The sequence below is a fragment of the Astyanax mexicanus genome, chromosome 10 (assembly GCF_023375975.1).
Source record: "Astyanax mexicanus isolate ESR-SI-001 chromosome 10, AstMex3_surface, whole genome shotgun sequence".
NCBI classification, from domain to species: domain Eukaryota; kingdom Metazoa; phylum Chordata; class Actinopteri; order Characiformes; family Acestrorhamphidae; genus Astyanax; species Astyanax mexicanus.
In genome coordinates, this window is record NC_064417.1 from 33,432,862 (window position 1) to 33,458,029 (window position 25,168).

General features: G+C 38.0%; 1 protein-coding gene across 2 annotated transcripts in view; it reads left to right on the forward strand.

Annotated features, from left to right (window-relative positions):
* si:dkey-237h12.3 (teneurin-3) overlaps nt 1-25,168 on the forward strand; it is a 269,612-nt gene that overhangs the window by 202,854 nt on the left and 41,590 nt on the right. Inside the window, exons 12-19 of one of the 2 annotated variants that reach the window (XM_022684019.2) lie at nt 1,205-1,390; nt 4,683-4,709; nt 5,124-5,141; nt 6,937-7,083; nt 9,377-9,590; nt 16,463-16,582; nt 22,573-22,834; nt 22,963-23,230. In XM_022684019.2, coding sequence (XP_022539740.2) covers nt 1,205-1,390; nt 4,683-4,709; nt 5,124-5,141; nt 6,937-7,083; nt 9,377-9,590; nt 16,463-16,582; nt 22,573-22,834; nt 22,963-23,230 — 1,242 coding nt within the window. The remainder of the gene's footprint in view (nt 1-1,204; nt 1,391-4,682; nt 4,710-5,123; nt 5,142-6,936; nt 7,084-9,376; nt 9,591-16,462; nt 16,583-22,572; nt 22,835-22,962; nt 23,231-25,168) is intronic. The other variant, XM_022684021.2, reaches the window with a different exon arrangement.

The window sequence follows — 25,168 nt, forward strand, 5'->3', positions numbered from 1 at the left end:
GTTTTAGAGAAGAAAGGCAGGGTAGCGCTGTGTCCGACTGCACCAAACAGCAGCTCCAGGCTAAAATAACACAACAAAGCCTAATATTAAACTGAATTTAAATATAATTACTTTATTCCTGCTGTTTATCAGAACAGCAGGAACACAAAAACGTTTATTAAAACAGAGCTGTTAAACCCTCCATCTCATAACCCTGATTTAACTCATAACCTCAGTTTGACTCATAACTCAAATTCAACTCATATATTTCAACTCATAACACCAGTTTGACTCCAAATTCTAATTCAACTCATAACCCCAGTTCAGCTCGTAATTCTTATTCAACTTTTAACCCCAGTTTGACTCATAACTCCAATTCAACTCATATAATTTAACTCATAACCCCAGTTTGACTCATAACTCCAATACAACTCATTTAATTTAACTCATAACCCCAGCTTGACTTATAACTCTAATACAACTTATATAATTTAACTCATAACCACAGTTTGACTCATAACTCAAATTCAACTCATATATTTTAACTCATAACACCAGTTTGACTCATAATTCCAATACAACTCATTTAATTTAACTCATAACCCCAGCTTGACTTATAACTCTAATACAACTTATATAATTTAACTCATAACCACAGTTTGACTCATAACTCCAATACAACTCATATAATTTAACTCATAACCCCAGTTTGACTCATAACTCCAATACAACTCAATTAATTTAACTCATAACCACAGTTTGACTCATAACTCCAATACAACTCATATAATTTAACTCATAACCCCAGTTTGACTCATAACTCCAATACAACTCATTTAATTTAACTCATAACCCCAGTTTGACTCATAACTCCAATACAACTCATTTAATTTAACTCATAACCCCAGTCTGACTTGTAATTCTAATTCAACTCATATAGTTTAACTCATAACCCCAGTTTGACTCATAATTCTGATTCAACTAATATAATTCAACTTATAACCCCAGTTTGACTTATAACTCCAATTCAAGTCTTATAATTCACCTCATAACCCCAGTTTGACTCATAACTCAAATTCAACTCATATATTTCTACTCATATCTCCAGCCTGACTCATAACTCCAGTTCAACTCATGATTTTAATTTTCCAGAATGACTCATAACTCCATATAATTCAGTGTATAGCCCCGATTTGAGCCGATGTTATGTGTTGTGTTGTTTCAGAGCTGTGTACACCGGACTGCAGTGCACATGGCGTGTGTATAGGCGGAGTGTGTCGCTGTACTGAGGGCTGGGCGGGGCCTGGCTGTGAGGAGGCGGAGTGTGTGCCGCGCTGTGGGGAGCACGGTGTGTGTCGGGAGGGGAAGTGTGAGTGTGAGCAGGGCTGGACGGGCGAGCGCTGCAACATCGGTGAGTTAATCACTGCGGCGGGGGTTAACCCTGAGAGCGCTGCATGTCACACTGATAATTACACTGCATAAATTTACACAGGTACATCAATAAAGATGCACATAAATTAAAACTCAGTCTGAGTCCAAAAGCCGGAAAAAATGTACATTTGGTAGAAGGACGCATAGGCTACTCAGTATCCTACATGTTTTTTTTGTTGGTTTAAAAAAATTAGTTATTGTTCAGTATATTGTAAATTATTAGGTGTGTCTGTTATTATGTTGCTGTTTTCTGACAACTCATTGTAGTTTCTAAATATTCAGTGCAACCCTGATTAATAATCACAGAAATAGTAATTTAAACAATTAAATATATTGTTGCAGTCAGACAAAAACCTTGTTTTTTTTTTTAAATAGCAACCAACCAAAGACTTAAAAGTCGACTTTGACTTTACCATTACCGACTTAGACTTAGATTTGGACTTGGGTTTTAAGATGCAGAGCTTTTAGACTTCAAATATTGCAAAGAAAACGAGTTAATACACCTAAAGTATTAAGAGTGCAGAAATTGATATTTGTTTTTTACCTGCTTTTTAATCACAGTTTTCATGCATCTTGGAATGTTCTCCTCCACCAGTCTTACACACTGCTTTTGGATAACTTTATGCAATCACTCCTGGTGCAAAAATTCAAGCAGTTCAGTTTGGTTTAATGGCTTGTGATCATCCATCTTCCTCTTGATTATATTCCAGAGGTTTTCAATGTGGTAAAATCAAAGAAACTCATAATTTTTAAGTGGTCTCTTAATTTTTTTCAGAAGTGTACGTACCTGAAACAGCATTAATGAAACACATGGCTTACCAGTCAGGAACCCAACATTCTTATCTATTTCTGAACTGTAATTACCAGCATAACTCACAGTTCTAGCTCTAAGATTGGGCCAGCAGTGCATTATGGGAGGAAGCACCGTGCCCCACTGCCCCTCCTACCTGTGCTCTTCACACTCCCACACACACACAAACAGGCTGCATTTACTCTCAGTTTCTGCAGTTCATAGTATCGGTCACCATAATATAGAGTCACATAATTGTATTTTATCATTTTGTATTTTATCAGAAGTTTATTACTTTCCACACAAGCTGAATTCCTGCTTCTGATACCATTCCCATAAAATGACAGTCTGCCTGTAGTATCAGTGGTGAGAACTGGGAGTCTGAGGATTAATAAGAGTAAATTAAGCTGATCACAGATCAGTGATGTGCTCAATTCCTTCCAGCCTCAATTAGCAGCATCCCGTGAGCCCAATTACAGCCAGCATGACAACGGGAGACTGCTCATATTACACTTACACACTCACACACACACACACACACATAAACACCAACACACTTCTGCAGGGAATTTACTGTATACTGTATATTATTTATACTAAACTCTTATTTTCTTATTGTTAAAGAAAACTATAGCTACTGAACACTAGTCTGTACATTACTGTATATTATTTTTTTTTAGTAACACTTTCTATGAAGGTGTCTATTAAGCTCTATAAACATATGCATAACACATAATAATGCAATAATAAGACATTAGAAACATGATTATACATATTTATAAAAATGTATATCACATTATAGCTGTGCAAATTAATAATTGTAAATTGCAATATAATGCATCGAAAACTGTGTTTGTAATATGGGTTGTAATATCATATATATGTTGCTAATAATAACTTTCCAGGATGGATATCTGTCATTTTACTTAAAGTGTACAAAACCACATTATAATACATTATAAACTAATATAAGTTATACTATTTAACATAACTATAACTCATAAGTGGTTAAAAGTAATTATAAGTTAATGAGAACAACAGGAACAGAAAAATGTTTTACAGCACCGTTAGACCCTCCATCCCATAACCCAAGTTTGATTCAACTCATATAATTCAACTCATAACCACAGTTGGATTTATAACTCCAATTTAATGCATGTATCAAACCCCAGTTGGACTCACAATTCTGATTCAACTCATATAATTACATTTATAATCCCAGTCTGACTCATAACTCCAATCCAACTCATACAATTCAACTATTAACTCCAGTTTGATTCATAATTGCAATTAAACTCATATATTTCAACTCATAACCCAAGTTTGATTCTTAACTCCAATTCAACTCATATATCAAACCCCAGTTTGACTCGCAATTGTGATTCAACTCATATAATTACATTTATAATCCCAGTCTGACTCATAACTCCAATCCAACTCATACAATTTTAACTCATAACTCCAGTTTGGTTCATAATTCCAATTAAACTCGTATATTTCAACTCATAACCCCAGTTTGATTCATAACTCCAATTCAACTCATAGAGCAAACCCCAGTTTGGCTCGCAATTCTGATTCAACTCATATAATTCAATTTATAATCCCAGTCTGACTCATAACTCCAATCCAACTCATACAATTTAACTCATAACTCCAGTTTGATTCTTAATTCCAATTAAACTTGTAAATTTTAACTCATAACCCCAGTTTCAACTCACATAGCAAACCCCAGTCTGACTTACAATTCTGATTTAACTCATATAATTCATATCATAACCCCAGTCTGACTCATAATTCCAATTCAATTTATAAAATTCAACTCATAATCCTAGTTTAAAATATAATTCTGATTCAACTCATAATTCAAATCATAACCCCAGATTGACTCATAACTACAATCCAACTCATATAATTCAACTCATAACCCCAGTCTGATTCATAACTCCAATTCAACTCATATATTTCAACTCATAACCCCAGATTGATGCACAACCCTGTTCAGTAGGTATAAGTAATTATTAAAGCATACTGTGTTAAGGCTGTTTTGTTTAGGTTCTTGGTATTGACATATAACATTTTATAAACACAGCCAATGATGCATTATGATCACAGCTCATAGCATGGCTATACGTTTTTATAGATATTTATAGCCCTATTTATAAATTTATAAACACAAAATACAATTTTTATACAATGTTTATAGTTCCTTATATATGCATTAGAATGTGTTATGAGTATGTTTTTAAAATGTAATAGACATGATATTCATGAAAGTGAAAGGGCTACAGATAATACCTTACAACTTAAACAGGTGTGCACATTCCTAAACCATCCCCTGAGATGACACTTTTTGATTAAGTTGCATATTACTGTCCCATAAATATAGGTTTTGATAGATACTGTAGATAAATTGAGTAATTAATTAATGAAATATCTGCCTATCTTTTAACCTCTCACTCTCTGTCTCTTCTTTTATTTCTAGCTCACTTTCTGGATGGTAAAATCAAAGGTACTGTGTTTTCTTTCATCACTATTTCAATATAACATTATTTCCTTTATTTTTTCTGTTTTTTCTCTGATGATGTTTGTGGAGTTTTAGGATTTGGAGATGTGTAACAGTATCTCAGGTTATCTGATCTGTTGTGAACTGATTGTGATGCGCGGCTGCTTTTTTTCTGCATTGATTTCCTGCGCATCCCTGCGTTCTCTATAATCTCCATTCTGAACAGTACAATGCAAATATCAGGAAATGTCATATTTACTGAAGCGAGGTCAGGCCTGTGCAGATAATTTGATGCCCCTGGAGCAGGTTCAGCCTCCACAGCCCGGCACTGAATCTTCAGCTCTTTAATCGTTTTATTTTTTTACATTTTTAATTCTTTTTGTTTGTTTAATTTCCTGTATTGTCTCTGTGTGGTAGCAGACTGGATAGGATACAGAGGTAACGGTTGTGCTGGCCTGAGGAGAGCATGTGGCTCTATACCCCCCCACTGCCCCCCACAGCATGACACTCATCGTCTATGCCCACTGTCTATTACTGTCTACCTACATCTGCCCAACTTCCCGATGGTTGATTGTATGTAATCATTAGTCACCACGCAGTCATAAATGCGTGCCCATGGATATGCAAATGATCACAAACACACACATTTTATATATTTATTTATCATATTTAGTATTTAAAGATAAAGAGATAACTTGATTAAACACAAAATACTGTTACTAATACTTAGTTATTAAGAGATATTACCCTATTAATCATTTCTCAAATCAGTGTTTATTTTTATTTGGATCAAATAAATTATACATTATAAATGTATAAAATATTGAGAAATTGGATTCAGAGTGAATTGTATTTATATATTTGATTATTCTGTTGAGAAAGTGAATCTATTGGGAAACGGGTTCTAATGAGAAACTGGATCTATTGTAAAATTGAGTCAACTGAAAAATGTAATCAGTTAAGAAATTAAATCTATTAAGAAACTGAATCAATGTAATGTATTGAGAAACTAAATCATCTAAAAAACTTGATCAGTTAAGAAATTGAATCTAATAAGAAACCACATCTCATGTAAAATTAAGTCAACTAAAACATTGGATTAGTTAAGAAATTGAATCTATTGAGAAACTGGTTCTAATGAGAAACTTTATCTATTGTAAAATTGAGTTAACTGAAAAATTGAATCAATTAAGAAATTTAATCTATTGAGAAACTGAATCAACTGGAAAATTTAATCAACTGAGAAGCTGAATCTAAAAAAATAATCAACTGGGAACAAGTTCTATTAATTTGAGATATCAAGTATTTTGTCAAATTTAATCAACTGAGAAATTGAATCTGTTGAGAAACAGGTTCTATTAAGAAACTGAATGAACTGAGAATCTGAATCAGCTGAGAAATAGAATCAACTAAAAAAATTGAATCAGGAATTTTAATCTCTTGGAAAGTTAAGTAAACTGAGAAATTAAATCAATTGAGAATCAATACAATACAAATGTATACACTCACACACACACTCACACACACACACATACACACAAATATAAATATAAAAACACCACACTAAGCAAGCACTGTCCCAGAGTTCCCTTGTCTTGTGTTCTTCACGTTGTCTCTGATCTCCTGGTTCTGATGAAACATTAAACGGTTGCTAAGCTTCTGCAGTTTAGCAATTTCTCCCTCTGTCTTCAGCTCTTCAGTCTCTGCTAACGGAGACGAAACACTGGAGTGTCCAGCACTGTCCGACACAAACTTCCCTCTATCTGTCCTGTTACACTGGACGAGCTGTGAATTCACCTGGATTCAGACTGAATCATATTTATTCCCTCTTAAGAAATGTGGAGAAACTGGGTCTGAGAAATTGAATGTATTGAGAAACTGTGGATTAATAAGGCCTTAGTCTTCCTGTAAACAAAACAGTTTATAATAGTTAATAATATTTTTATAACTAAATATAATTACAAATTCTACAAACAATAAAAGCGATCCAGTTGGGTTTTATATAAAATATAAAAGAAAGACTTCATGTGAAATTACAGCTCTTTTCCTCTGTCCCATCTGACGTCTCTGAAATGTGAAGTTTCAGATGTTTGATTGACTGAGACCCCGCCCCCCCATGTCCTTGTTTTGTGTGTGAGATGTTCTCTGATGTTCTCTGTGTGTTCTGAATCGGACCCGGTGCCGGGTCGCCGGGTTGCGGGCGAGTGTGTGACTGCTGAATTTGTCCCGGTAGACAGCTGTCCTGGCCTGTGTAACAACAACGGCAGGTGCGTCCTGGACCAGAACGGCTGGCACTGCCTCTGCCAATCGGGATGGAGGGGGGCGGGGTGTGACGTTGCCATGGAAACCCTGTGTTCTGATGGGAAGGACAATGAGGGAGGTGAGAATTGGGCTGGTTGTCCGGGGAATTATGGTGCGAATGAATCTATCTTTATTCCGTCCAACAATTTAGTTAAAATATTCTCATTTCTCCACAGCGCTCCCAAATCCCTCATGATTTTTACACAAACTGAGCTTTAACAAATGTTCTTTCTTCTCTTAGAAAGTTTTATTTTGGAGATATTTTACTTGAAAAAATGATATTTCTCATATTTTTTTAGATGTGTTATTAAAGAGCACTTTTTTAAGTCATTCTAAATGAAGAGCTCTGCTAAATGCTTTAAATGTAAATGTAAATATTATAAAATAACTCTACCCTTTACTTGTTGTAAGGATTTTTTTCTATTAAAAGTGTTTTAATTCCCTGGCAGATTTTGCTCCTTTCAATCGTTATCTCTTGACAAAAGCTAAATTAATGTTGGTTTCATTGTTTGATCAAAATAATCTGCCTATTGGAATAAGTACATTGTAGTACATGAAATTGCTAAAAGTAAAAATATGTATGAAATAACTTTATCATAGTTATTCAAATAATATTGCTACAAAATAAGTAATAAAATTTTACTGCTGTCTTTTTTGCTACTGTATTAAGTATTAAGTGGGCTACTACTATCTAAGCCTTCTAACTTACCCCGGCGGGTAGATGTTACTGGGTATAGGTTTTGTCACTGGGTAAGGTACCGTATTTTTCGCACTATAAGGCGCACTTAAAATCCGTAACTTTTCCCCAAAAATTGGATGTGCAAGGTGCACCTTTTGTATGAAATTTACTAGTCAGGTTGTATAAAGCAGTAAATCGTGTAGTCTGCTGCTAAGCCCGGCTAGCACTGCTGGAGCAGCATTAGCATTAACTGCTAATCACAGTAAGTTCTGGCTTTTTTGCCATTTAGAGGTGAGTATATTGGACTGTAGACTGTGTGTTTACTGTGTTAAAACAAGCTACGTGGAACAAACTGCTAGCTGATAGTACCCTGGCTTACCGGAACATTTAGGGTTCCTCAGTGTAGTGCTGTCAGGCGGCATTAACCGCTAACCGCTAATGCTAATGCTAATGCTACTGGACCCAGCCTTAGTGGAAATCTGGAAATCTAAAACAGAAGTGCTTTACTACCCCAAATAAACAGGTTTCAAGAGAGAAATCTGTGTAGATTAACATCCACTCCTTTTTTGCCTTTTTTGTACTAAAAGTTACAGTTTTTGCTTGTTTTAGCTTAGCTTTACTTAACTTTGTCACACCACAACCACCGCCACCACCACCCAGCAGCAAGACCTGCTGAATTAGAAGGAAATCTTGGTGTCACACCTGTTACTTATAATCCAGTGCGCCGTTTAGTATTTTCTCAGTGGCATGTCCCTCTGGGGCCTGTAAACTCTCCAGTGCATCACATTTTATTTTTCTGTTAATACTCAGTACAGTTAAAAAACTTGTCTTCATACCACTCATATATAATTGAGGAATTCCAGTGTCTGTATCTACTAGGGTATGATTAAAATCTAAACTCTATATAAGAAAATATATAATAAAGTATTTATAGTCTGCAGAAGATTTGTGGTGGTGGTGGCTGGGCAAAGAAAAAAAAAAAGAGGAAAAATCTAAGCTCTAATTTTATAACCAGGTACGACCAGGTACAGTCACATGTGATCTCATTATGACATGTATTCTAAAGGGCAGACTCTACAGATCCAGAATATATTTAAACCACATTTCTGCATAGTATTATCACAAAGATATTAATAGAAATATCAAGACTGCCAACAAGTTTCTGGACCCCTGGGGATTAATGAACAGAACTTACCCATATTCCTGTGCAGTTGTTTTTTATAAGTTGCATTGCCTTCAATTGCTATATCTGGCTCTATGCCTTTTGTTTATTTTTCTATTAATATAATACGCCTCCTTCCAGCAGAAGGAGAGGGAATGTAGTGAGCCATTAAGGTACACATTTGGACCTTATGGACCGTGGTGTATCTTTGAGAGAACATTTATATTGTTTATTCCACTGGAAACAAACATTTTTATGTAGTGTATGTGAAGCAGTTTTCACATTTCCACTCTTTAATGACCTCATAATACACAGAATTCTTAGTCGTTCAGAGGGAAACGGGCTCAGAAACACATAGAAAAAGGTCCGGACTATTTTTCTTCAAGTGCTGTTTATTTCCCCCCGAAAAATAACATAAAATAAAATAAATAATTGTTGCTAAGCCTGAAAATCAGCTTACTTGTGTGTAACAGCAGTAGATGTATGTTATATGAATGTTATTATTAAGTTATTATCATGTTCTGTCTGCAGACGGTCTGCTGGACTGTATGGACCCGGACTGTTGTCTACAGAGTTCCTGTCAGGATCAGCCGTACTGTAAGGGGGCACCGGACCCCACTTCCACCCCCCAACCCCCGCAGACCCCTACCTCCTCTCTGACCCTTGCCTTCTACCAGCGGGTCAGCTTCCTCGCGGCTTCAGGGGGAACCCACCGAATACCTGGAGAAAACCCCTTCAACAGCAGGTCAGGAGCTCAGCTGGGAGATTGATAGAGAGAAATAGAGTACTGGCTGAAAATGATAAAAAGAATTAACAAACATTATAGAGATTCTTTGGTGTAAGAGCTTATTCCTATTAAATTTTTCAAAAAAAAAAAAAAAAACGCTATTGGAGAAGCTTCTCAGCTGTTTTCCAAAAAAACTCGAATACATTACTTTCATTGCTTTTTCTAAAATCAAATACTTTTTTAAATGGATTGTCTAGATTTTGAAGCATTGCTGTAAGGATTTAGAGGATCACAAATGACAGCATCCATTTCTCGCAAGTCCAAGAAAGATCTGCAATGCTGATTAATCTAAGCACAATACACTGTGGTGTTTCTACTGTGTGAAGGTTCATCCCAGATTCCTCAGAGCCCAGTAGAGAAGTGGACGCTGCTTCTTCTACATGGTTAACATAAGTAAATAATAACATAACATAATTTTTTTCTTCCCTGATTGCCCGGATATATTCCAAGATTATAATGTCAGGATTCATTGGGGTGGAATTGTGAAAGAGTGATTCAGGGAGCATGAGATCATCATTTTCACACATGGATTGTTCACCACAGAGTCCAGACCTAAACCGCATTAAGAATCTTTGGGATGTGCTGGAGCAGTGGTCAGACTCTACCATCATCAAAGCTGCAAATCTTGGTGAAAAATGAATGCAACACTGGAGTTAAATAAATCTTGGGACATTGCAAACGCAGGAAACAATGCTACAGCGAAGGCAGTGACTGGAAATCACACTAAAATTACTCCATACTTGAATGGTTTACAGATATGGACTGTAAATGGGAAAAAAATGCAAATCCCATCCAATCTTTCTGATAGGAACAGTGTTGTTAAACATTTCAGTAGTTTTCTCACATATTTGTCACAAACTGGAGATCTTCTGATCATCTTTACTCTTTGTGTGGATATGCTTTGGTACAAAATCATGATTGAAACCATCTGTTTCAAATCACATAATTATTCATTAGTTTTTTTTTTCTCTCATTACTAGCTGAGAAACAGTCTCTCCTACAGGGATTAGATGATCAGACAAGCTGCGTGTGTTTGCATGTGTATTTGCTCAGCTGTGTCAGCAATGGGTGCAACTTAAAGTAGTTGAATTAAGTATTCAAAAGAATTTGAGGTATCTAGTAATCAAGTACAAATACTTTGTCAAGTTACTTAAATAGAAATGTTGGTTATCTACACTTTACTGGAGTAAAAACCCTATCCAGATAAATCTCTCCATCCAGATAGATATAATTTATTTGTGATTGGATGAGAAGTATAAACATAAACTATTTTGATACCCTATTGGTTTATATGCATTTATCTGTCACACCTGCACACGTCACGTCACACTCCAGCAAGAATATTGCAGACGAATTTCGTCTCGTATGTTCTGTGCAGAAACTCAAGAGGACTCAATCTCTCGAAGCTAAGCTTGTTCCAACTAAGCTTTTTTAATATATTTGCATTGTATAAAAATGCATTGACATTATATAGAGACATATATGCAACTGAAAATGAAGGCAGCCTAGTGCATCACAATTTTTTAACATTTTAACATTTTAATATAACATTATAGTCCTTATGGATTTTAGAAAAATGACCTTGAGACCTTTTGTCCTTAATGCCATTTTTTTCCTTTCCATTACTATTACTTTTATACCTTAAGTACTTTTAAATTCAGTACTCTAATACACTTTCACTTACTGAGTAAAAAAGCTTGAGTTGAATTATGTTTAAACCCTACTATCTATACTTCTACCTGAGTATTAAGTGTGAATTAGGGCTGCAGCTATCGATTATTTTAGTAATCGAGTACTCTACTGAAAAATCGATTTGATTAATTGAGTAATCGGATAAAACATATTTGCTTGCCTAAAAAGCAATTAAAAAAATACACAAGAGAAAACAAGAAATTTCACTTAATAATAAATTATCAATTTATTTAAGTTTTAAATTCACAAACATTTCCAAATTGCAAACACAAATAGAAGAAGATTAATATTTAATAAATTAAGTTAAATTATTTCTTGTAAGTATCAAATATAGAGCATTAATCAGTAATATAGGCATAAACATGGATTGGATAAGCTCGCTGCATTCTTTTCCCACCAAGTCAGTGGATTCTCCTTCTTAGACAGGGAATGTTTTTAGAAATACTTCAGGACATGTGGAATAATTGTGGCAAATAAAGTATTAAAAATGTTTTTTTTTTTGTTTATTTAGGTTTTACACTACTCAGATCTAATTAATTGACATAACTAAGATTAAATGACAATAATACAGTAAGTTCATGGCCGTGTATTCCGGCCAGAGTAACTTAAGCTCAGCCTAACATGTATTTATTTATAAACACCACAGCGCTGTGTTTACTGATTACATAAAAAACTGTATTAAATCTAGAATTTGTCTCTGTTGTAATAAACTAACCACACACACATTAGACAGTATTATAATAATCCGCTTTCCACAGCGCTACAGTGATGTTATTAAGCTACACTGATGGTAATCTTATTGATTTGTTATAAGTTAAATTTACCTGCTCACCGCTCCAAAAACCTCCGTATTCTCCACCTGCTTCCTGGGCGCGGGTGACGTAACGCTAAGTGCTTTTTCACATTAAAAGTCTGTGTTAAATTCCGTGCTTTGCGTTTTAAAATGAATTAAACAATTCCTCGAAGCACAGAAAAATAATCAATCAATTTTTTTAATCGAGTTACTCGATTTACTCGAGTAATCGTTTCACCCCTAGTGTGAATACATTTGACACCTTAGTAGTAGAGTAGTAGTGCTCTCCACAGACTTGTGGGCATATAGTGTAGATGATTTTGAGTTTGGTAACTGTATTTTGTGTTTTAATTATTATTGGATTTAGATATGGTTCTGTAGAATTGGTAAATTTTTATCTGAACACGTTTGTCTATGTAGTGTAATAATAATTATAAAAGGTCTAATTTTGCATCACATGCTAACAGGCCCATTTTACCACCACCTTCTATAATAGAAGTCCTCTATAAAAGAAGAAGAGTAAAAGTTCTGAGCCTGAAGCTCTGAGAGAAATGTTAGGGGTAAAAGTTCTGGATCTGTCAGTGTGATACGCAGTGATTTAACGTGGTTGTGAATTGATCTGGACTGATACTGTATTTTGTGCATTTTACAGGGTAACTTTTTTATGTTATTTCTCCTGAAGACGTTTCCGTCTCTCCGTTTCCTCGTTTCTCCGTTTCTCTGTTTCTTCTTTCAGCTCTGATTGAAGTGTTTTCTGTTCTCTCTGAGCTTTTCTTCTACCTGCACTGGTGACCTTGACGCTGTTTGATGTTGCGGCGCTGACGAGTGCGGCGTCCCCAGCGGGCGCTGGATCTGTAGGGGGGAAGAGAAAACCGTATCCGAGTCTGAACAGCATAAACAACACGGCTTTGTCGCAGTTCCAGAACCCGGAGATGTTCTTTACTCTCACGCTGATCAGGTTCACCTGCATTCTTATAGGAAGAGAGGGTGGACAGCTGTGTGGGTACATGCCAGGGTCCAGTGCCAGCATTGTTAGCTGTGCCCCAGTCAGCTGTATTGGGTGAAAATATTTAAGATGAATGGTTTGGTTTGAAGCCTACTTTGAAAATGCTGTACTCAGATCAGGAGCACATCTTTTGTTTTTTGACCATTTCTGCTGTAATATACACTATACAAGCTGTGTAAGTGCTTTTGTACACCTGTGTCAGCAGTAAAAAACCTAAAGTGAAAACAGCTCAACTCAAGAGATGTTTAGATGTTTAGATTTTTGGTGTAAAATACACTATATGGACAAAACTACTGGGACATAATGCATGATTTCAATAGGTTCAGGCCTTTATCTATTCTACTGGCAACAATTAAACAAGCTGTGTGTGTGTGTTTTTGCACATCAATATATCAGCAATGTATGTAACTTAAAGTTGCTGAATCCAGCATTATTTTTTGACATATTTGGACTTAGGATATATTTGGATATATAGTTTATTAACTGCATTTTTTTAACTCTATTTTTTTTCTCTCTATTTCTCCCCAATTTACACGGCCAATTACCCAACCCACTCATTAGGACTCCCACTATCACTAGTGATGCCCCAACTCAAAAACAGGGTGAAGACTCGTGAAGTCAGCCTCAGGCTCTTTTCTAACTGCTGCTGATGTAGCATTGCTGAGTAGCATCACAGCACACTCAGAAGAAAGCACAGCGACTCGGTTCAGATACATCGACTCACAGATGACCTGTGCTGATCGACATCACCCTTTGGAGTGATGAGGGTAAAGAGCGCCATCTACCCACCCAGAGAGAGAGAACAAGGCCAACTGTGCTCTCTCAGGGCTCCGGCAGCTGATGGCAATCTACATGAACAGGATTCGAACTGGCGATCTCCTGATCACAGTAGCAGCACTTGAGTTCTATTTTGATTTTGAATATTGGCAGTACTTCTATTCTCTACAGAGACTATGCAAGCTCTGTGTGTAGAAAACCTACAGTGAAAACAGCTCAATTCAAGAGAAGTTTAGATGCCATTTTTGGCTATGAAAAACACTATATAGACACCTGTTTATTAAGTAATTCGATATTTCTTTAGAAATTAAGGGTATTAAACATTGTTTATACTGCTTTTGTTGAGTAACTGTCTCTTAATATCCAGAGAAGACTTTCTACTAGATTCTATAATCACACTGCTGTGAGGATTTGATTGTATTCAGCAAAAACAAGAGTAATTGTACGTTAAGATCCAAATGTGTTGGATGGCGTCCATCATTCCAGAGAACACAGTTCCACTGCTCCACAGCTCAATACTGATTTTTTTTTTTTTTTATCTATCTAGCACTTACCTGGTCTTAGACATGGTGCCATAAACTTCATGTTTGTTTGTCTGCTCTAGGAAGTCCTTTTCTATTGGCAGTACTTATTCCCTTTGAGTGTGTGTGTGTGTAAATTTGCACATTAGGCATTCATTAGAAAGGGTGTCTACAAACATTTGGAAATACTGTGAACTGTAATCTGCACTGTAAGCCCGGATAAGTTAAATTTACTTAAAAAAATTGAGGAAACCGGTTGCCTTAAAAAAAGTAAAGTAATGGGTAATGAAAACTTAAGTTAGCATAACTTCGAACATCAAGTTATTAGTTATAAGTAAAGGTGAAGTTGATTTAACTTTTTCATTTTTGTTATATTGTAAGACCAGATAAGTTGAGTTTTTAAGTAATGGGGAATGAAAACTTGAGTTAGCATAAATTAAAACATCAAGTTATTACCATTAAAGGGGAAGTTGATTTATTTCTAAGGTAGCCCAGGGGGAATCACTACACTGATGGTGAGTGTTAGTCAGAAACTGTTGGAAACGCCCAGTATGCAAATGGTTTGTGACAGAAGCCAATGGAAAAGAAGTTGCAATAATGGCAACAGACTAAACTCAGTTATTATAAGTTGGTTCAACTCAAAGATCTCCGTTTGAATGTATTTATGTGCCCACAAATGTTCAACTAACTCAAAATAGTTTAGAAATATCCAATTTTATGTGAAACAAACTTATTTTTTTTTTTTATTTCAAACAACGTATGGGTTTACAGTGTACTGTAGATAGACATATACAGTATAAAGATGATGTGTGTTCATGTGTTCAAAAGTATTTTCCAATATATTTCTTATTATTATTGCCAAAAAAAAATAAATAGAAGTAAACTGAAAAATGATCACACAATCATCAAAATACTTTATCCGATCTCACTTATCTCAATAGAATAACCTTTTACTTCACATCCTTCAATAACTCAATTACAACGGAATCACGGGATTATTTTTTCTAGGATAATTTCTCATTACTTTCAGAATTCTGACCTTCAGGGAATCTTCTCCAACCTCACGAAGCAGAAGCTTTCAAAGCTATTGAAGATGAGGTTTGTAGGCGGAGCCTGGATGAGTGAAGTGAAGGAGTTGTGGAAAGTCTGGGAAAGTGACCTCGCTCTGGCGTCCGTCTGCGGAAGCGCCTGTATTTAAATGAGTGGGCAGTGCCGGGCTTCTGATTAGGCCCTGATGAGGTAGCGTGTTTTCCAGCAGGCTGCTCATCGCGTTCACACTCTCAGAAATTATCCCGCAATTAACCCGCCGCTCAGAGACCGCAGGTCGGCCGCTAAATGGCACTTGGTGAATAATTTGAGTTGTAATTGTCGCTGTTCGGAATGTCCAACAAGTCAACTCTGGCAGAGGACATGTGGACGAGGGAGGACAGAAAAGTCAAGATTTACTGAGGAGTGAGAAAGTAAAGAGGATTACAGTTAATCTGAGATCAAAGCTGAACTTGTTGAACACATTTTATCATATTAAACCATTTGACTCTATTACATCTCACAATGTATCTGAGAGTGCGTCCCTATTGTGTAATAATTACTAGAACTGTTTGTTTGAGTATGAAGTATGCAGTACAGTGCAGAGTGAACATGCATCACCAGAATGTCCCAGTAAACACCAGTAAACCAGTAACATTTAACCAGTACAGTTCCAGTTCACCATAGTTCATATGATGCTAATTGGTGGGCAATAAACATCCACTACTTGTTAGCTGCATTAGCCTCCAGTGTTTCAGTTGCAGCAAATTGGTGGCATTTGGAGAAAACGATATACATTCTGTAATTGTATTGATTTGTTTCTGAACTATCGCTTTAAAAGTGTCGTTTCTGAGCAGAGCATGTTCCCGTAGCGCTGGAGTAGCGCTGTGTTTTTGGGTCGTGTTTAAGCTGACAGACGTTAAGCAGCTTGCAGGCTCGAGGAAAGGATTAGCGCTGTCTTTGTTCGCGGGAATGTTTGTTTACTGCGAGTGTTTTGTTGTTTTGTTTGTTTCAGCCTGGTGTCGGTGGTGAGGGGTCAGGTGGTGACGGAAGATGGAACGCCGCTAATCGGAGTCAACGTCTCTCTACTGCATTACCCACAACACGGCTACACCATCACCAGACAGGACGGCATGTGGGTATACGTGTGTATTTATGTACACATACGTACAGCTCTGGAAAAAAATAAGAGATCTCTTAAAAATGATGAGGTAATTTTAATTTACCTTTAATTTTACCAAATTGAAAACCTAAGGAATATAATCACGAGGAAGATGGATGATCATAAGCCATCAAACCAAGCTGAACTGTGTGAATTTTTGCACCAGGAGTGGCATAAAGTTATCCAAAAGCAGTGTGTAAGACTGGTGGAGGAGAACATGCCAAGATGCATGAAAACTGTGATTAAAAACCAGGGTTATTCCACCAAATATTGATTTCTGATTTATTTTTTTCCAGAGCTGTATTTGCACACATACAAACACATACACACACACACATACATCATACATACCATCCACTTACATTAATATCATTGCAATAGAAATCTTCTGATCCCAGTAATAAATGAGTGTGAATGTGGAGCAGCATTGAAAGACTACATGAATACTTGATAGGTGAGAGGTGTGGCTTTGGTGTGTGGGCGGAGTTATGAGTTGTTAGGGTTGGGTTGAGGGATGCAGTGTATAAGGGGTGGGGCTGTAGCGTATGGTGGGGTGGGGCTTTGGTGTGTTAAGTGCCAGGCTGGAGTATATAAGCAGAGGTCCTTGCAGTTTGAGGGTGACCACTGTCTTACTAAAAGCACTAAAAGGGGCGGGACTGTGGTGCATATGGGGCGGGAGTGAAGATTGTTGGTATTAGACCATATAATAGAAGGGACTGAGGTCTAGATTGAGGGTGCACTAAGTGATCCAGCATATTAAAATACTGGATGTCTGTTTGCATCCCGATTAATGCTGCTGCTCCTTCAGCAGCAGGAGTCTGAGAGAGTGCAGTTGCTCATGTTGTTTCCTTCTGGGTGGGTACATCACAATCCTATTGTGATGCTGGTCGGCACAGGCGTCTGTTAGCTGATGTATCAGAGCTGAGGATCTGCCGCTTTCCTCAGAGTGATGCTGCCTAGTGATGCTGTATTGATTGGCGGCAGTTGGACAAGAGGCAGAGTCTGACTTGACAAGTAAGAGAGGAGGCGTGCACTTGTTTTCCCACCTTGTTAGTGTCGGGAATTTTACCAGGGAAGGACTAATGAGTGGGTGAGGTAATGGAACTTCCAAATTCGTGAGGAAATGGGATCAAATAAAAAATAATTTATTTTACTTAAGATTTAAAGTGCTGGTGTTTAGGTCAAAAGATAAAACACTCTTTTATAAAAAGCTGAATTATTTGTATTGTGAATGTTTTATATTTTGTTATATTTTATCTATGTCCTTTTAATTTTCCAGTTCTTTTTTCCTTTTTGTTTTTGTAATGTGAAGCACTTATTATACATTACACTATATATTTGCTATAGACATAAATGTTGCTTACTAATATTTAAAGATTTAAGTATTATATATAATTACAGATGTAATTACAGTATATCAGAGTATAGAATAAAGATGTCCTATTTGTAAATATATAAATATATAAATGTACTATTCCTGAGCTTTTTTCTCATGATAGCAACAACACACACACATCACTGCTCACCCTCGACCTACATCGTATTCATTATGACCTTTTCTGGTGTGGGGAGCAGAGAACACATGAATAAGAGACAAGAAAAGGCACATTTACAGAGATCACACACACACACACACACACAGATAAACATCATATGCAAATATCAGCCCTGTGGCGACAATTCAGATTTGTCTCGACAGTGTGCATTAAAGCAGGAGAGTGAATCAATCAGTCAGAGTTTAGCTGCCAGCGTGGTGTGTGTGAGTGTGAGTGTGTGTGTGTGTGTGCGTGTGAGTGTGAGTGTGTGTGTGAGGGGGGGACAGAGTGACCTTGCTGTGTCTTTACAGCGGCCCTTTAGTCATTATCCAACACAACCAACCATCATACACACCAGCAGGCGGTGAAATTTCGGTCCTAAGGGATGTGTGTGTGTGAGCGTGTGTGTGTGTTGTGTGTGTGTGTCTGGGGGCTATATGTCACAGTGACCACTCAATAATCCCTCATCCCTGAAAAAAAACTTCTCAAACTGCCCCTTTAGATGAAAGTAGGAGAAAGTGGAGAGGGAGCAGCGGCCCTCCAGACTGTGTGTGTGTGTGTGCGTGTGTGTGTGTGTGTGTGCGTGTCCAGGCTTATCAGATACTGGCATAAACCACCAACATGCCGCAGGTGCTCACAGGGAAGCTGAGGCAGAGGCTGAGATAATCCCGCTTGCTTAGTGCAGCTGTGTGTGTGTGTTTGTGTGTGTGTGTCTGTGTTTAGTGTGTGTGTGTGTGTGTGTGTGTGTGTGTTTTTGTGTGTGTGTATCCTCAAATATATAGGACAACAAAATTGGCCTATACATTTATGCTATTAAGATCTATATGTGTGTATGTTATGATCATATATTAGAATAAAAGGACAAGTTTTTTTGTGAAAAACTGTACAAGGCTCTGAAAAGAGCTTCTAGCTCGCACCCTGTTGGTGCATCTAGCCTGGATTCAAGATAAGATACGGTTTGACATGGAGGTATACAGGTTCCGTATGGCGTCCTGCAGCACATTTACCCACAGATGTTGCAGCTGGGCCCGTAGATCCTGCTCTACAATCATAGGTTGCAGAAGCTGCCGTCCCAGCTGCTCCCATTAATCCTTGATTACAGTTTTTCCACATTGTATACCCACAAAATGTGGGACTATGCACACAAATCCAAAAACATGAAGCTCATTGTGACTCCAAACTGCTAAACTCTAAGCACAATTCCATATGTTCTCATTCAGATATCATTCTAAATCACAGCTTTGCAAATCGCTAAACACAAATTGCATTGTTTAGTGCAACTTGGTCACCTGACCTGAGGTTAACCGACTTTCGTGTTTGACGCTCCTCAAATCATCAGACCAGCAGTTTGGGGGAAGGCAGGTTAAAGCACTTACCACGAGTCCTCCATATAGTGTCAAGCATGATCACACAGAGCCCGGATTCATTACTAAAAAATATATGATATGTTTTCAGTCTACAAAAAAAAGTGGTGGTGGTTTGCTGACAGACATACAGTCTACATTGTGGCAATTCACCAAAAAACATCCTGTTTCCCAAAATGTCTTAGTACATTGTAGAGGCAAGTCAAGCAGTCAGAGATCTCTCACTAAGAGATACCCTACCCAAAAGTAGCCTCTAAAGCCCTATCTGGATGGAATTAGGTTCTTAGGGGGATGTTTGTGAAAAATTTTCAGATTTCAACTTCTACAGTGATAAAACTCTTGCATCTGGACAGCAATTGAAAAAACAGGAGGACCAGTGAGTTTTTTGGCTTTCTCGGTCACATGACATCGCGTTCAGTAGCTCCTCTATTTCCACTCGCTGTCGTGTTTATGTGGATCTCCGTGGAAACGTGCGCTCAAAGTGTAATTGCGATGCATTTCAGTGGATAAATAGCAATTTTATTCAACGCAAGGTGACGAAACTCAGAGATGAGATGAGTCCGGACAGGACTAAAATTACTGGAGGACCACGAATTTCAGCGAAAAACAGTAGGTAATCACAGAGGACCCCCATAAAAGAGAAAAATACCCCAGGACCCCCTGAGAAACTAATCTTGTCCAGATCGGGCTTAAAAGGGCTTTTTAAAGTTCAGTGAAGGAAGTACTTGGACACCCTCCTTTGGCAAGACCCAGTGTGTAACAAGACCACACCTATATATATATTACCATATATGTCTGATATATGAGACAGATGCAGGAATCCAGGGCAAGAATACTAGTCTTGTTTGTTAAGCGCCAGACAAAACTGTATAACACACACACACACACACACACACACACTTGGGAACTTGTGATTAACTTTAGTTTTTCTTTGTTTGCGGCTTTGAACAGGAATATGTGTGTTTTCCTCTTTTAGAGAAACATATTTTTTCCCAGGATGCTGACAGGCAAAAAGAAACATTTTGACATTATGGGGACATGCAGTTGGTCTTTATGTGTGTGTGCGTGTGTGTGTGTGTGTGTGTGTGTGTGTATGTTAAATTGAAAAGTTTTGTTGCATGGTGTGTAAAAGTGTTTAAAACAAAAAAAAAAATACTAGTTTCACAGCAGTAACTTACTGTGTGTATGTAAGTGTGTGAGACAGTGTGTATATGTCTGTGTATGAGTGTGTGTGTGTGTGTGTGTGTAAGAGTGTGTGTGTGTATCCCTGTGGATATGGCAGCCTAAGGCTTATATAGAGCAGCACTTCAAAGGGACGCCCCCCCCCCCTCCTCTGTTATACCCAAACCCACGGCACTCCCCAATGCTACGATAATTAGCGCAGGTCCTCCGCTAACCGCTAGCATATGAGCTCTCCCCAAATCCCTGTTTAAAAACTTACATCACATCTCTACCTCCTTCGCTCGGCTAGTGCCGCCGCGGCCAAGTGTGCTATTGCTGATGAAAGCGGGAGGAGAGCGACGCCCCCTGATCCTCTCGCTGAGGATAAAGCCCGGCGCTGGCGTCGTCTTCCAGTTCTGTGTTTTTATTATTAGCTTGGATTGGCGCTTGAATGCGACCTTATTTCTGCGCTGGATCTGAGCGCGGGGAGATACGCTGTTATTAGCGGCGCCGTGTGATCAGGCTAACAAAGCGTGTAATTTGGAGAGGAGATGCACAAATTGGCAGCTTATTAACAGAAAACTCCGCTAATGCTGCTAGCCTTCAGATGCCCTCTGCTTGGGCTCGGCTAAAAATGAAAAGTTTGAGGGTTCTGATCTGTTTTAATAGATCAGATGATTTTATCTGGTTTCTAATCAAATAAAAGATTGCATTGAAGTTTATCCAACACATTCACAGTCATAAACACTTAAACACACTCATACATACTTGTACACACTCATAAACACTCATACACACTCACAAACACTCATAAACACTCACATTCTTATAAACACTCGTAAACACTCATAAACACTTAAGCACTCATAAACACCCATACACACTCATACAGACTCTTACATTCTCGTAAACTTCAATAAACACTCATACACATTCATACAGTCTCATACATACTTATAAAGTCTCTCACACACTTATACATATAACATTTTTAAACACTTTTGAACACTGTGTACTTTAACATGCTCATACACACAGATAAATACTGTAAAACACTCAAAAACACTCACACACATACACTTAAACACAAATACATACTAATAAACTTTTATAACCACTAATGAACATTTACATCTACCCATACACACTCATGAAATCTCATAAACGCTTATTTATACTTGCAATAAACATTCATACACGCTCATAACCACTCATACACACTTATAAACACTCATACACACTTATGAACGCTCACACATACTTATAAACTCTTATAATCACTCATACATTCTTATAAACACTCATACATATATACACACTCATAAACCCTTATAAACATGCATGCATAGTTATGCACACATATAAACACACGCTCATAATTACTTAGAAACACTCATACACACTTCTAAACACTGATAAGTAATTATATATGCTCGTAAACAATTATTAACAAGCATACACACTTACAAAATACAGATACATACTTATATACACTCAGACACCCTTATAAACACTAATGCATAGTCATACACACTTGTATGCACTTATAACACTAATACATACTTATGAACAGTCAAACATATACACACTTACACACTTATACATACTCATAAACCGTCAAACACTCATAACTAGCAGTGAACCACATTGATGTCTTGCTAGCATTGCGTTGCAGATTGCTAAATGTAGCAGTAGCCTGAGCACTGCTACACTGTAGCACTTATCTAGTGTCTTCCTTAGCAAAACCATAGCAAACAGCTAGCAACCACTTACCAGCAGCATTGCTTACCTAGGATACCATAACAACCACTTACCAACACCATTGCAACCTCTTGGCAACAGTCCCCCTGTTATATGCATGTTGTGGTGAGTGTGTAATTGAAGGCGTGTTTTTTGGCTGCAGGTTTGATCTGTTGGCGAATGGCGGAGCATCTCTGACTCTGAGGTTCATCCGGCCCCCATTTCCACCTGTCCACCGGACCGTATGGCTGCCGTGGGGAGTGTTTTATGTGATGGACAGGCTGGTGATGAGAAGGGAAGAGAGGGAAACGCCCACATGTGAGCTCAATGGCCTTGTAAGACCCGCCCCCCAGATCACATCATCACCACTATCTACCTACTTCAGCTCCGCCCCTGAGGCCAACCCCATCATACCTGAGACTCAGGTGAGTTTCATCATAACCTACACCACCCCACGAGTATTGATGACTGTGTGACCATTTACTGGCCACTTTATTGGAAACACCTACAGAACCTACTTATAATTAATCTGTTTTCTTCTTCTTCTCTCCAGGTTCTTCATGAGCAGATCTCCATCCCAGGCAGTGACCTCAGCCTGGTGTACCTCAGCTCGCGGGCGTCTGCCTATAAGCCTGTTCTGAAGGTGGTGATGACGGGGTCCAGCGTGCCCTTCGGCCTGGCTGTGGTGCACCTGATGGTAGCGGTGGAGGGCAGAATGTTCCAGAAGCAGTTTCCCGCCTCCCCCAGGCTGTCCTTCACATTTATCTGGGATAAAACGGATGCTTATGGTCAGAGGGTTTATGGCCTGGCAGAGGCTGTGGGTAAGCAGTCAAATTTTATTTTATTTATTTTGAGGTAACACCCACCCAGATAGCAAAAACAACTACCATGAATATCACACCTAATGTGACAACTGGACTGAGCCACTTGAGCCAAATCACCGGTTGCTGAGTATAATACAGTGGTCAGCCCAATCTGCATGTGCAAACACCCCAGTTGCTAACTATAATATGGCAGACGGCCTGAGTTTAATGTGTGATAAGTGTAATATGGTAATCAGCCTGTGCTGCTTGTCCCAACTCTCCAGTACAATGTGACAATCTGCTCAATTTTCACAATTTTGCCGATTCTCAAAGTCATGAGACAAAAACTAGTTGCATTGAGTGGCCTAAAGGAGGTCAAAGGGAAATAATGGGATAGAGGAGTAAAGGAGGGGAAGAAGGAGGTGTTAGGAGAGTAAGTGCTCTTTGAAGAGCTCTGTCTTCAGGAGTTTATTAAAGATAGCAAGAGATTCTCCTGATCTGGTAGTGGAAGGTAGTTTGTTCCACCATTGGGAAACTCTCTGTATGAGAACAGCCTGGATTGCTTTGTGTGAATGTTTGGCCCTTAAACCCTTCCAAACATACACTCGTAAACACTAATACATACTAATAAACTCTTATAAATACTAATGAACTAATTTACATGTACAAATGTACGCACTCAAGAAATCTCATAAACACTGATACACACTAATAAACATTTATAAACTCTCATACACTCTTATAAACATACATACAAATGCTCATACATACGTATAAATACTTACACATACTTATAAACATGTATAAACACTCATACATAGTCATACATACTTATAAACACTCAAAGCAATGCTTATGAACTCATAAATTCTAATAAACACTCATACAGACTGTTCCACCATTGGGGAACTCTGTATGAGAACAGTCTGGATTGCTTTGTGTGAATGTTTGTTTGGTAAAGCGAGGCGACGTTCATTGGAGGAGCGCAGCGGCCGGGAGGTAGCGTAAGCCTTCAGGAGTGAGTGCAGGTAGGAAGGAGCTGTTCTGTCATCACCTTGTAGGCGATTGTAAGAGCTTTGAATTTGATACGAGCAGCAACTGGTAGCCATTGGCGCTCAATGAGCCATGGAGTGACATGAGCCCATTTTGGCTGGTTGAAGACCAGACGTGCTGCTGCATTCTGGATACTCGATCTTGCTCAGCTGACAGTTCATTTCCATAAGTTTGCATAAGTAATTTTTTTCGGATGGTTCCATCTTTCTAACTGATTACAGTAACTTGAGTCAGGCTATTATCACCTATTAAACAATACAAGAAGAATAAGAAAAGACACAGTGTTGTGCCAAAATCTGACCCCCTTTGTGTGCAGGCGCCTCACACAGCAGTATGGATACCACAGATTAGTCTGGTGATTCCTGTATCTACTGTAACTGTAGAATAAGCCTTATTTATAAACAGAAATAAAAGGAAATCTAATGCACTCATTCTGCTGTGGAACACATCTGCACTCGAAGGGAATCACATTCTGGCAGGGAGGCAAAATTAAGCACAACAACTGGAAAAGTCACTTGGCAAACTGACAACATACAGGCCCTCCTTTTTCATTGTTGATTATAATGAGACATAGCCGACGTAGGTGATGGCGACCGGATGGAGAAAGTAGAAACTTTAGTGCGCTCAGTCACTAAACTGCATTGTAAAACCAGACAAAACTGACCAGATTAAATGTACAGAATACAATGCAACACACACATCAACTTTGTTTTAACTCAGGTCTGAAAAGCCCTCAGTTAAACTAAATTCCAGTCTTTGTTTTGTGCGTCTTATTGTTTAAAACCCTCTGGCTGTTCTCAGAGGAAAAAAAAAAAAAACAGAATAATTCCAGCGCTGTTGGACACAGATAGATAGTGTTGTTGGTGTCGGGGTGTTTGTTTAAGCTCCACCTGGCCTTTAGCG